Source organism: Bos indicus x Bos taurus, chromosome 10 (assembly GCF_003369695.1).
Source record: "Bos indicus x Bos taurus breed Angus x Brahman F1 hybrid chromosome 10, Bos_hybrid_MaternalHap_v2.0, whole genome shotgun sequence".
In the NCBI taxonomy this organism is placed as follows: Eukaryota; Metazoa; Chordata; class Mammalia; order Artiodactyla; family Bovidae; genus Bos; species Bos indicus x Bos taurus.
The window spans coordinates 6,600,008-6,614,301 of record NC_040085.1 but is presented as its reverse complement, the minus strand read 5'-3'; the positions used below and the strand labels follow the sequence as shown (position 1 = coordinate 6,614,301).

Sequence of the window (14,294 nt, the reverse complement as noted above, 5' to 3'; positions counted from 1 at the left end):
GATGTGCAGTTTAACAGGGGATTGCCTCAGACGCTGAGGAATGGAGTCCTACCAGGGCAAGGCCAGGCAGCCTCGGCAGTATCTTGAAGCAGGAGTTCAGGGCTGATTTCCAGAAGCATCTATCCACAGAAAGATGTAGGGTGCTGTCTCCCCACACCTGCCTGATATTCTGAGGGTGTGATTTCTGGTTAAAATGGAGTTGGTTGCCCGGAGCTGTGGTGGAAGCTGTGGCGATGAAGATGGGGAAGGTAATGAGCCGAAGCCACTGACTTTGCTCAGGGCGTTTTGATGTACCTACTGGCTTCGTTCCCTCCTCCTGCCCTGTTACCCAAGACGCAGCCAGCACCCAAGCCCTCTGACCTGACAACGGGCAGTCTTCCTAGTTGTAGCTGCCCCAGCAACGGCCTTCCCAGCACCCCTCCATCATCCCCAGTCCTGACGGGCCAGTGTTTCTGTTTGCTTGTCTAGTTCTCAGATCAGCTATTAGAACATAGTGAGTGTTCAAATGTTGTTTGACAAGCAAATAAATGAGCCTAACTCATCGCCCTGAAGCTGGTTTGGGGGGATGGAAAGAGTTTTAGATCGACCTGGCCAGGTAGTTTCAAATCTAGTTCTCCATTGTGACCACAGGTAAATCACTTGGCCCCTCTGATCAGTTTCCTGACTTGGAAATTGTAGAGGGTGCACAAGATGCCCGCTGAAACCGGGGGCTAAGAAAACCAGTCTTGGACTCTGAACTCTGCCTTTTGGAGTTTGGGGTACCTTTCCCAAGGAGACATTTGTCAATATCTGGAGACATTCTTGGTTGTGGAAGGCGGTGGTGGGGGAGGGGGGCGGGTTGCTACCAGCATCCAGTGGGTGAAGGCCAAGGATGCTATTAAACATCCTATAATGCGCAGGACACTCCCATGACAAAGAATTTTCTGGTCCCAAATGTCAATCATGCTGAGATTGAGAAACTCTGATTTACTTATTTCATGTCTTTGAGCCTCAATTTTCTTAGTTGAAAATGGGATAATAATCCACCTCACATTAGTTCAGTCACTCAGTTGTGTCCGACTCTTTGCAACCCCATGAACTGCAGCACACCAGGCCTCCCTGTCCATCACCAACTGCCAGAGTCCACCCAAACCCATGTCCATTGAGTCAGTGATGCCATCCAACCATCTCATCCTCTGTCATCCCCTTCTCCTCCTGCCCTTAATCTTTCCCAGCATCAGGGTCTTTTCAAATGAGTCAGCTCTTCACATCAGGTGGCCAAAGTACTGGAGTTTCAGCCTCAGCATCAGTCCTTGCAGTGAACACCCAGGACTGATCTCCTTTAGGATGGACTGGTCGGATCTCCTTGCAGTCCAAGGGACTCTCAAGAGTCTTCTCCAACACCATAGTTCAAAAGCATGGTTTGTCTCAAATCCTCTTTGAAACAAGGCAAGGTATGAACTAATGGCACAGGTTTAGTAAAAGGATTAGGTGAAACAACCCCTATGAGAATACAGACAGTCCAACAGGAGGCTCATGGGGTTAGGGTTTTGCTGTGTGTGTTTAGTCCTTCCCCGCGGTGGCCTTTGGGAACCCGTGGAAATGCAGAAGCAGCCTGCATTCCATGCAGCCATGGTGGATTCTGCCTTCCCTTAACAGGAGATGTAGACAGCATGGTTAAATAACACAGAATAACAGATGTAATAAACAGATCACTAAGAGCTAATGGTACATCATTATAATCCTGTGCTGTAGGCATCTGCTAGGCTTAGAGACTGTGTCAGGAGATTTGGGTTTTAATCTACAGCACCTTAGTCTATTAATATTTAATTCCAGCCATTTAAGTGGTGGAGAGATAGGGAGCAGAGCCATGGCTTGGCTCGGAGCCTGGGTAACCACCTCGAATTTTCCTTTCCACACAAGGGCAAACATACCGTCTTACCCTGTCCCCTCTGGCCTGTTCTCAAATGGGGACAGTGAGCAACAGAGCATAGAATCACCCTAGAAGGGGAAGAGACCCCAGCATATACCTACTGGTGTTTTTTTTTTTTTCTTTTCCACTCTGGTTTCTCACAGGATATTGAATATAGTTCCCTGTGCTATATAATAGGACCTTGATGTTTATCTGTTCTATAGGCAATAGTTTGATTTGCTAACCCCAAACCCCAATCCAACTCTCCCCCACCCCATACTGATGTTTCTTATGCTGCAGCTAAAGTTCCAATATTTTGGCTACCTGATGCAAAAAGCTAACTCACTGGAAAAGACTTTGATGCTGGGGAAGCCTGAGGGCAGGAGGAGAAGGGGGCGACAGAGTATGAGATGGTTGGATGGCATCATTGACTCAGTGGACATCAATTTGAGCAAACCTCAGGAGTTGGTGATAGACAGGGAACCTGGCATGCTGCAGTACATGGGATCACAAAGAGTTGGACACGACTGAGCGACTGAACAACAACAACAACAAATACAGAGGGCGTAGTTCTTCATTATGCAGTGATCTGATCAGTTGTGACAGCCTAATCCCTCCCTCCCCCATCTCCAGGTGCCCTCTTGGGGAGGGTGACCCACTCTGAACAAGAACCACTGGTCCAAATCTGTCATTTTACGCATAGGAACCCAGAGGCCCAGAGAGGAGCAGGGTCTGCCTGAGATTGTCCAGCGCTGGCTCCAACCCACACTTAAACGCTCCCTCAAAACTGCATCTTGGGTCTGGAAAAACAGACGGGCTTGGCCTTTAAGAATTTGCCGGGGCTTTTATTGGGGCTAGTCAGTAGACAAATGGCCTTGCTCACTGGGAAGTGACTTTATTTAGCAGCTGAAATGGTTTCCAATGGCTGCTGCTCTGTTTCTGTCTTCGTGCCTGCCGCTTTGTAAACTCAGGAGTAATCCCATGAGCTGGCAGCTCGCCCATTTCTTCTCGGGGTGGGTGGAGGCATGGGGACTAAGAGGAGCAGACTCGGGCCGTGGGCCATTCCTGGGATATGCTCTGACTTTCACTGCTAAGGAGGAGGGTGCATGGGGACTTTGGTCCAGACTCTGGTACAGGCCAGGGCAGCTCAGAGCCATTGGGTTCCAAGTTCCTTTCTACCTCTTGACCTTTGCATCAGCAGCCAGTCCTCCTCCTTGCTAAGTCTCAGGATTGCCATCTCTGGAATGGGAGGAACCATCCATCTCTCCTATCCCCCACCCCTCAGACTCAGCATCCTCCTGCGCATCTCCCTGAAAGGACCCGTGAGAACGCAGATCACCCTAAAGACAGTAGTCCTCACCTGCTGAGCTTTTTAAAATGCCCTGTCCTTGGGCCCTGCCACTCCAGAATAATTATATCAGAATGTCCAGGGCTGAAACCTAGGCCGGAGATGTTTTCAAAACCTCCAGGGTAATGCTGGCAAGCAGCCAGGCAGAGGAGCACTGTCTGAGGACATGAGTGACTGGGAGGAGGCTCTAGGGTCACTGGAGCAGGGCTGGCCAAGCACCCTTGTTGGCACAACCAGATGGCCTGTGCCCAGCTCTGGGGCAGATGATGGGTGAGACTGTGTGTGCATGTGGGGGACAGGGGAGCTGCAAACAAGAACTCACCCCAGCTCCCCCGGCTGTAACCCACAGGGACCCCAAGGCTATTAGAGACACCTAAATCTGCTTATATAGAAGTGATAAAAAAGTGATGGTCAACCAAGTTATTGTTCCTAATAGAGAAAGACAATAAAGGCATAGTTCAGTTCAGTTCAGTCGCTCAGTCATGTCCGACTCTTTGTGACCCCATGAATCGCAGCATGCCAGGCCTCCCTGTCCATCACTCTCCCGGAGTTCACTCAGACTCACGTCCATCGAGTCAGTGATGCCATCCAGCCATCTCATCCTCTGTCGTCCCCTTCTCCTCCTGCCCCCAATCCCTCCCAGCATCAGAGTCTTTTCCAATGAGTAAACTCTTCGCGTGAGGTGGCCAAAGTACTGGAGTTTCAGCTTCAGCATCATTCCCTCCAAAGAAATCCCGGGGCTGATCTCCTTCAGAATGGACTGGTTGGATCTCCTTGCAGTCCAAGGGACTCTCAAGAGTCTTCTCCAACACCACAGTTCAAAAGCATCAATTCTTCGGCACTCAGCCTTCTTCACAGTCCAACTCTCACGTCCATACATGACCACAGGAAAAACCATAGCCTTGACTAGATGACCTTTGTTGGCAAAGCAACGTCTCTGCTTTTGAATATGCTATCTAGGTTGGTCATAATTTTCCTTCCAAGGAGTAAGCGTCTTTTAATTCCATGGCTGCAGTCACCATCTGCAGTGATTTTGGAGCCCCCAAAAATAAATTCTGACACTGTTTCCACTGTTTCCCTATCTATTTCCCATGAAATGATGGGACCGGATGCCATAATCTTTGTTTTCTGAATGTTGAGCTTTAAGCCAACTTTTTCACTCTCCACTTTCACTTTCATCAAGAGGCTTTTGAGTTCCTCTTCACTTTCTGCCATAAGGGTGGTGTCATCTGCATATCTGAGGTTATTGATAGTTCTCCCGGCAATCTTGATTCCAGCTTGTGCTTCTTCCAGTCCAGCGTTTCTCATGATGTACTCTGCATATAAGTTAATAAAGTTAATAAAGGCATAAAAACATAGCAAACTGTGCCTTTAATAAGTGATCTTTCAGTTCAGTTCAGTTCAGTCGCTCAGTTGTAGGGACTTATTATCTAAGAAGGTCCTTGAGACACCCATGTTCATAGCGTCATTATTGACAATAGCCAAACAGTGAAAAGAACCCACGTGTCCCTCAAGAGATGCATGGATAAACAAAACGTGGCAGATAGTAGAATAGTAGAGTACTATTCAGTCATAAAAAGGAATGAAATACAGGTGCAGGCTACACTGTGGAACAACCTTGAAAACGGTATGCTCAATGATAGACACCAGACACAAAGGACTAATTTTGTATGATTCCATTTATGTGAAATATCTAGTTGAAGCAAATTCATAGAGGCAGAAGGTAGATTAGAAGTTGCCAGATGGGAGGAGGGGATGTGGAGTTATTGCTTCATGGTTCCAGAGTTCCAGTTGAGGGTGATGGCAAAGTTTTGGAAATAGCGGTGATAGCTGCTTAACACCATGAGTGTCATTAATGCTACTGAATTGACTGTACATTTAAAAATGATTCAAATGGCTAAATGTATGTTATACATGTTATATGACAATAGAAAAAGTTCAGAAGAAATAAATCATCTGAAGAGAATAAAATTACAGGAAATAGGGCCAGTCATGAGAAACCTGGGCCTTATGACCACCACTCCCACCTGAACCAGTTCCTGGATAAGACCCTTGTGGAAAATAAGCCTCTGTTCTCACATCTTCCTGTGAGTCATCCATGGTGGTCATCTAAGCCCAGGCTGGCCACCGACATCCCACGTCCCCTCTTCCATCAACACCAGGCCATGCCCAGCAGGACAGCAGGGATTAGAGCTCAGACACCTAGTCACTCCCCAGCTTTGTGACCTTGAACAAGATTGTTCACCTTCCTGGCCTCTGTTTCCTAATCTGCAAAATGGGGCTATGAATAGCACTAGCTATAAAGGGATTGTGAGAATATTTTGAATGTTATTTTACTGATTTGTAGGCTCCTGTTCTTCTTCTATGTTTATTTATTCATTTGACTGTGTTGGGTCTTAGGTTCGGCATGCGGGATCTTCACTGCAGTGCAGACTCTCTAGTTGTGGCACATGGGTTCCAGAGCGTGTGGGCTCAGTAGTTGGGGCTTAGCTGCTCCTCAGCAATGTAGGATCTTAGTTCTCCAATCAGGGATCAAACCTGCGTCCCCAGCTTTGCAAGAAAGTCTTAACCACTGGACCATCAGGGAAGTCTCCTGTTTTGAGAACTGAGAAATTTTACTTTATGCGTTTATCTTATGGCCTGGCATGTATTCGCTGCTCCTTCAAGTGTTGTTAGAAATTTGAAAGTATGTCTGTGCTGAAGGTCAGAGGTTGAGAGAGAGATGTAGTCCCTCCCCTTGTGGGGGCGGGGGAGCACCCAGACCTGGGCCCCACAGCACAGAGGGGTCAGCTGGGGAGGCGCAGGCTAAGAAGGGCAAGAGTTGGCCGGACTAAAGGAACAGAACAAGCCAGGCCACAGACTTTCGGGCGCCCCTCAGCCCTCACTCACTGTCCAGAGAAGATACACCCACTTGAAAAATTCACCCAAAGCCAAATATAATTAGGAAGGAGCATCTGTGACCGAAACAGAAAAACAGTCGGTGAGGGGGTGACATTCCAAGGCCAAATTGGAAAGAGTTTGCGATTGTCTGTGAAAGAATGCGAAGTCCTGTTGTAATTTTAATGATGATAGTTTTTATTCACCTTCAACAGGGTAGATAATTGACTTACTGCCTCATTTCTCTGTCATTGTAGGGAATGAGGTGTTTTTAAGTAGATTTTCTAAGATAACTGAAGCTTATCCCTGTGAACCTTAACTTTTTTTTTTCCACTTAATCACTCTGGAGGGAATGTCTATGGAATGGATTACACACTTCCCTGCCTCCTTAATCAGAATATTCTAAATTGAATGGAACTACTTCCTGTCAATTTGGACGTGAGGGGTTATTCGCTCTTATGTAGTGACTCCGAGTTACTTTGCTTTGTCAGTCTACAGATATTTTCTATTTATTTCATGGGCTTCTACTGTCAATAGAGCTCTTGCTTCTTTTTTTTTTATTATTTGGAGCCACATTAAACATACATACACACATATAAATACAGCATATATGCATGCACACACACACTCACACACCCCAATCTGTGATCTGAGAACCCAGATCAGGCTTAATGGAATTGCGTTTCCATGTTCTTCTCTAATGCCCTGAACTGCCCTTATCATGACACTTTCAATAAATGCTGCTCCCGAGACTGTGTCCCCACTCGATTGTAACTCCAAGAGGGTGGGACACTTTCTGACCCTAGTAGGTGTTTGGTGAATATTGGTTGAATGAACAAGTAAAAGAATGAAAGCACTCAAGTGCTAGTTCATGGTCTTCATGACGATACCCAGATCCCTCGTCAGAGGCACAGTTTTACTTCTTACTGGGTTTTGGTTGTGACACAGTGAGTGGAGGTCTCCTCTGATAAGTGACATGTCTGATAAGTCTGCCCTGGGATGCACCAAGGACTCGCTGGCTCTGGACTCCAGCAGTCCAATACAGAGCCAAGGTATGAGGGCAGTGACCTGGCCTACCCTTGACTATAACCTCGGGCAATCACATAATTTCCCTGACCCTTTATTTCCTCATCTGTAAGATGGAGAAATAATAAAATCTAATTCACACCGTTTTAAGTGTCACAAGTGAGCATTTAAAATGTGGTGGTTATTATTACTACAATGGAATCACATCATGTGTATGTTAAACTCATGCAAATTTAGCTATATGTGCTTGGCAACAAAAAGAGATAGAGAAATGATACACTAGGTAATTCTGCTAGTCTTTCCATTCACTGAGTAGATGTTCCAGAGAGAAGGTGACGCAGGAGACACACGACTGCTGCGTGCTCCCCAACTCTCTGTCCTGTGCGCCTCTTACAGTGTGAGTGCATCTCGTAATGATAACTGTACTCGGTTTTTTATTGAGATATAACTGACATATACCTTTATATTAGTTTCAGGTCACAGCAGAATGATTCGACGTTTGAATATATTGTGAAATAATCACCACTGTAGGCGTAGTTAACATCGCATGTAGTTATAAATTTTTTTCTTTTGATAGGAACTTTCAAGATCTTCTCTTTTAGCAACTCTCAAATATACAATGCAAAATTATTAACTATAGTCACCATGCTATATGCTACATCCCATGAACTTACTTATCTTACAACTGGAAGTTGGTACCTTTTGACTACCTTGCCCCTTTCACCTGCTACTTACCTTTGACAACCACCAAACTGTTCTCTGTATCTATGAGCTCTATTTTTGTTCATTGCTTTTTAGACTCCACAGATAAGTGAGAGTGTATGGTATTTGTCTTTCTCTGTCTGACTTATTTCACTTAGCATAATGCCCTCAATGTCTACACACATTGTCACAAATAGCAAGATTTCCTTCTTTTTTGTGGCTGAATAATATTGTTCCGTATGTGTGTGGGTGTACACATATGTGTGTGTATATGTGTGTGTGTGTGTGTATACACATTTTCTTTATCCATTCATCCATTGATGAACATCTAGGTTGCTTCTGTATCTTGGCTTGTGTGAAGAACGCTGCAATGATCATGGGGGTGCAGACATCTTTTCAAGTTAGTGTTTTCATTTCTTTCAGATACATACCCAGGAGTAGAATTGCTGGATTGTATGGTAGTTCTATTTTTGAGTTTTTGGGCAACCTCCATACCGTCTTCTATAGTGGCTGTACCAGCTTACATTCCATCAGCAATGCGCAAAAGTTTCTTTTTCTCCACATCTTTGCAAACACTTGCTATTTCTTATCTTTTGGATAGTAGCTAACCTACCAGGTGTGAAGTAATATCTTAGTGTAGTTTTGATTTGCATTTCCCTGATAATTACGAGCACCTATTCAAGTACCTGTTGGTCATCTGCATGTTTTCTTTGTAAAAATGTTTATTCAGATCCTCTCTCCATTTTTTTAATCAGATTGCTTGGGGTTGAGTTTTTATTTATTTTGCCACTTAGTTGTAAAAGTTCTTTATATATTTCAGATGTTAACCCCTTATCAGATATGTAATTTGCAAATGTTTTCTCCCATTGGTAGTTTGCCTTTTCACTGTGTTGGTTTCCTTTGCTGCATAGAAGCTTTATAGTTTAATGTAGTTCCACTTGTTGATTTTGCTCCAGTTGCCTTTGCTTTTAGTGTCAACTCCAAAAAATCATTGCTGAGACCAATACCAAGGAGATTATTACCTATGCTGTCTTTAGGAGTTCTCTGGTTCTGGTCCTACATTCAAGTCTCTAATCCATTTTGAGTTGATTTGTACATATGGTGTAAGATAGAGGTCCAGTTTCATTCTTTTGGGTGTGGCTGTCCAGTTTTTTCAACACCATGTATTGAGGAGACTGCCCTTTCCCCACTGTATATTCTTGGCCCCTTTGTTGTGAGTTAACTGACTATGTCTGCATGGGTTTCTTCTGGGCTCTTTTTCTGTCTTTACACCGGTGTCATACTATCTGTGTTACTATAGCTTTGCTTGAAATTAGAAAGTGTTATGCTTTCTTCTTTCTCAAGACTGCTTTGGCTATTGGACTTGGTTTTTGCCTCACTCACTGTAGTACCAAGTGGAAAATGCAGAGTGAGGCCTACTCAGAATTTGGCAGCTCAGCTTGTATGTGCATTGGGGGCACAATGAAAAAGGCATGAGGCAAGATAGGGTGACTGGGATTCCAGGCCGAGGTGGTTCCATCTACTAAAGTGATGGACAGTTTCCATGACTCTGACCACTTGACTTTGGTTAGCAAGTGGGAGGTAATGCAGGAGGATTGGTGGGGCTGCTAAAGTGATTCTCCATCACCCTTGTGGTTCCCAAAGAGCCCGTGTACTCATTGGCTTCACTGGAACCTTGTGCTTTTGTCTGTATCCAACACTTGGGTACCACTGTCTGTTTGCTCATCCTGAGCCTGCCCCTGGGACACCTTCCCCAATCCCATTTGCCTGCCCCCTTTTCTTTCTGAGTGTCTAAACCCTAGAATCACTGGAGCACAAGGTCCATTAATCATCTCCTTATCTTTAGGCAGTAGGGACTCTAGCCATTCCAGTCTGCCCAGCACTGAGAGATTTCTCAGAATGAGGGATTTTCCATGGTAACACAGCACATTTTGGTCACTCTGATAGACAAGTGAGACATCTTTTATGGTTCACTTCAGGTGCCGTCTCTTCTAGGAAGTTGCCTGATTCCTTAGCTGGGAGCAGTGTTTTTCTCCACTGAACATCTCCTAGTACATTATTTATGCCTGTCCTTGCCTTAACTCCACATGCACCCCTAATCCAGGATTTGAGAGAATGAGGTTAGAGTTGAGGACATCTTGTTGTGTGTCTTGTATGCGTCAGGTGAGGGTCAGGCTAGGAAGTGGTAGCAGGCTTGGCAGCCTACCTGAAGACTGCCATTCAGCCCCTCTCCACAGCCACAGAGTATGAATTTCTGCAAAGCTGGCTCAGCTATCACTCTGTGAAACGTTTAATTACACATAAAGATCTTCAAGGCTGTCTGTCACCTCCCAGGGAAACATTTCTTGTTCCTGCCCCTTCTGAAGTTAGCTGCTTAGAAAATAATGAGATTGAACTGAAGATGAAGGAAACAGGGGGTGTCAGCATTACTGGTAGGGAGACACAGTGTGCAAGGGAGATGGGAAGGGTGACGGGGAGTGGAGCCCAGGGAGGGGCAGGGAGTGTGGAGACCTGTTCACAGAAAGTGAGATGCAAGCCGTGAGACAAAGTAATGTTTCAGGAAGAGATGGAAAGAGAGAGATGGGAGCTGGGCTGGGACAGCACCAAGAAGGCGAGTAGAGTCACAGAGAAGAGGGGAGGCAGACTGGAAGAGAAAAGGCCTGGCTGAGAGGAGGAGAGAGCCAACCAAGTAGAGTTTGGCAAAGGTTAAATAGCTTATGGTTTCAGAGTTCCAGTACAGAAGAAGGGTTTGGGAGACTGGATTGACCAGTCTTGGCTGGATTGGAATGACCCTGACTAAGAGATGCATTGAGAAAAGAAGCTTCTGAGCTTGTTTGATTCTTTAGGGGATGGGGGTAGAGGTTGATGACCAGCTGATGGAGGTTATTGGTGAACGCTCCCACCAGAACCCCCTTGCTGCCTCTTGTCCAGGGAAGATTGATGCAGAGATGGGAAGGCTGGTCCCAGCCCCTATCCAGGAGAATCCACGGGGATCCTTCTGCCCTGACCCACTCCTCTCTTACAGGCTGTGATAGCGACCACTGGGGCCCCCATTGCAGCAACCGGTGCCAGTGCCAGAATGGGGCCCTGTGCAACCCCATCACAGGCGCCTGCGTGTGTGCTGCTGGCTTCCGAGGCTGGCGCTGTGAGGAGCTCTGCGCGCCAGGCACCCATGGCAAGGGCTGCCAGCTGCTGTGCCAGTGCCGCCACGGAGCCAGCTGCGACCCCCAAACGGGCGAGTGCCTCTGCGCACCCGGCTACACCGGTGTCTAGTGAGTAAAGCCCAGGCGGGACACATGCAAAGGGGTGGCTGGGAGGGTAAGACGGGGAAACACGTGAAGGATCAAGAAAGCTCTGGCTGTAAAATCTGCACTCTGGCCCCAAGTCCTGCAGAGGCTGAACTCCCAGGCCTCACCCACACAGGTCTCAGATCCCTGCTGTCCAGGGCCCAGGGTGCCTGGAACTGGCTTGGAGGACTCGTGGATGGATGCTCTCATGGTGGGAACAGCTGGCTAAACCTTCTTCTAGGAGACCCTTCCTGATCTGGGCTCCAGATTTTGGCTTGGAATTCTCTTCTGATCATAATCCAAGTGCCATTACTGAGCCTTCTAGGCCATTTGAGACAGAGGGGGTGAGGGCCCTGGGCAGATATCATGCTTAGATTTGGGGAGATTACTGTGCCTGGTCCTCTTCCCCTGCCTTTTCCCCTCATCCAGTTTTCAGGAGAGGGAGTCTGCATGGACAGGATAGTTGTGACCCCTCAGAGGCAAGATTGACATTCTCCTCACCACCCTATCAAAGGCTCAGTGGCCACCTCAACAGCCTTAGATCCTGTGGGAGCACCCAAGCAATCTGGCCACAGATACATCTCTGATGGAGGGTGCCTCCTGCCCCCATGTCTGACCAGCTCCAGGGCCAAGGCATTGAGCTAAGGCCCAAGACCAAGACCACAGGCAGACCCTCCCCTGCATCTCAGCAGTGCCCAGTCCTTCTAGAGAAGCTTATGGGGGTGCTGAGAGCCTTCCAGAGCCTGGAAGGGAGTGGAAGCCTGCCCACATTCTCTCTTTCAGAATCTAGGCAGATTCTCATGGCTATATCTCATGGCCTTTGCTTGTGCTGTTCCTTCTGCCTGGCTTGGCCTCCTCCCCTTCTCCCAGTGAAACTAACTTTACCTTCAAGACTCAAGTAAAATGCCTCCCTCTTAAGGAAGATTTCCTCTGCTTTCCCACCCCAGAAGAGCCCTCTTCTTTATACCGAAAGCCCTTAAGTCATCCCCCATACTGACCCAAGCACACAGCCTCCAAGGACACTGTCTGAGTCCCTCTTTCCCCTCCTGGCCTTGTGCCTTGTATAGTTCATCCTGACCAGGAACTCGCTAACTTCTAGAGAGCCCAGGAGTCTTGGGACTGGCTTTGCATGCTGCTGCCTCTCACACCTCTGCTTCTCTATGCAGCTGCGAGGAGCTTTGCCCACCTGGGAGCCATGGGGCTCACTGTGAGCTGCGCTGCCCCTGCCAGAACGGGGGTACCTGCCACCACATCACTGGCGAGTGTGCCTGCCCTCCAGGCTGGACGGTAGGTGGACCTGCAGAATCGGGGTGGGGCTCTGTAAGAGGTCTGAGCATCCCTCATTCACATGCACCCTGGAGAGCTAAATTCCTCTCCCATCCTGAATAGCCTCCATCCTCTTTATGGTCATGGGGATCATTAGACACTGCCGGGAGGCCATGGACACAGCTTTGACTGCCGGGGCTCGTATCTAAATGCTGTGTGATCTGAAGCAAGTTCCCTAACCTTTCTAAACCTGTGGTCCCTTGTGTGCGAAGGAGTTGAATTCTTCTGATAAGTTGTCTCTGTCTTTTAGCATACTCATTTGAGCTGCCATGGCTCTGAGATGTGGTGAAAAGGCCCTGGTGTAAGGATGGAGGTGGTGCAGGGGAAGGGAGAGAGCAGGCATGGCCCCCCTGCCTTTATAGAACTTCAGATTCCCAGCCTCCAACCCCTATACTCACAGATGCACACAGATATTCTGATTCTGTGGGCCCCGGGATCTGTATCTTAACGTGGGCTCCAGGTGATTCTGAGGTAGCCTCCACCAGTCTAGGTCTCTTGTCTGGGGAAAGAGGGATGGGATTTATCAAATCACAGGCCTGAATCCAGGCTTCACATAGTGTTAGCCCTGAAAAAAAAAGCCCTCGATCATTCTAGTCTCTGCTTCCCTAAATCAGGGATAAAATCAGGGGCTTCCCTGGTGGACCAGTGGTTAAAACTCCACACTTCCACTTCAGGGAGGGAGGGTCTGATCCCTGGTCGGGAAACTAAGATCCCATACACCATGTGGCGGGGCCAAAACGAAAACCAACTGGCATAAAAATGGTCAGCCCCGCGCTTCAGAGCGGCATGTTGGCAGAAGGCTCAGATGAGGGCAGTGCAGGCCCCAGGTGCCCTGCAAACACTGAAATGCTCTCCTGTCATTCATTGTCTATGTCCCTGGATGCCACAGGCAAGCACAGCCTCCCTTATGCCAGCCTGTTCCCCCTGTCAGTGTCCCCACCCTCCACAATCCCAAGCCCCTCAGAAGCAGCAAGTCACCGAGGCTGACCTTCCCGTTTCAGGGAAGCTCAGGGACACAGTCGGCTGCCTCCCTTGGGGCCGGGGCTTTGTGCAGCCAGGAAGGGATAGGGCTGTGGAGCAGGAGCAGGATATTTCGGGAGGCTGTGAACGCAAGGTCGAGGCGGGGGAGCAGCAGGAGGAATGGCCACAGGGCCTGTGACGCAGGCAGATTGGCCGGAGTTCTTTAGAGCAGGGGAAAACCTGGGGGATCATATGGTCCAGCCTTGTCCCAACCTGGCTGCGCACCAGAGTTGCAGTGGATGGGGGTGGGGTGGGGTTAATAGAGATTCCCAGACTCCACTGTAGACCGTCCTGGGCCTGGGATCTCTCTCTCTCTCTTTTTTTAATAAGCTCCCCTGATGATTCTGAAGCAGCCGACCCTGTCTTCAGATCTGCATGTAGAAAAAATCAATCCAGATTATAGGATTTTCTTCTGTGTTTCACAGAACCCGAGGGTTTCTTGGAGGTGAAGGTGGGCGCAAGTAGCCTAACAACTGGGGCTCTGGGACCCACACACCCCCACGTCTCCATTTTAATCTACTAAGAGGTCCTAGGTAAGATTTCACATAAAAACAGGACCTCCCAGCTTTAAGAGGCTTGAATACCACCGGTCTGACAATACCTTCCTTTCTCAGATGAGGCAGCTGAGGCCCAGAGTGGCTAAGTGACCTGGCCAAGGCCACACAGTTGGAGAAGAGGGAGGTGGAGCCGCAATGCAGGTGTCTTGACTCCTGAATCCAAACTCTTGGTGCCCGTGTGTCTCTATCTCTTCTGAGGAGAGCGAAGTGGCTCCGGACTCTCCCACACCTGCCCGTTTCTCCCACCCTGGACCACTCTC

At 48.0% G+C, this 14,294-nt stretch overlaps 1 protein-coding gene across 9 annotated transcripts in view; it reads left to right on the top strand.

The window, feature by feature from the left end:
- MEGF11 (multiple EGF like domains 11) overlaps nt 1–14,294 on the top strand; it is a 393,087-nt gene that overhangs the window by 292,171 nt on the left and 86,622 nt on the right. For all 9 annotated transcript variants that reach the window (XM_027553015.1, XM_027553014.1, XM_027553016.1 and 6 more), the window contains exons 6-7: nt 10,870–11,116; nt 12,298–12,418. In XM_027553015.1, coding sequence (XP_027408816.1) covers nt 10,870–11,116; nt 12,298–12,418 — 368 coding nt within the window. The remainder of the gene's footprint in view (nt 1–10,869; nt 11,117–12,297; nt 12,419–14,294) is intronic.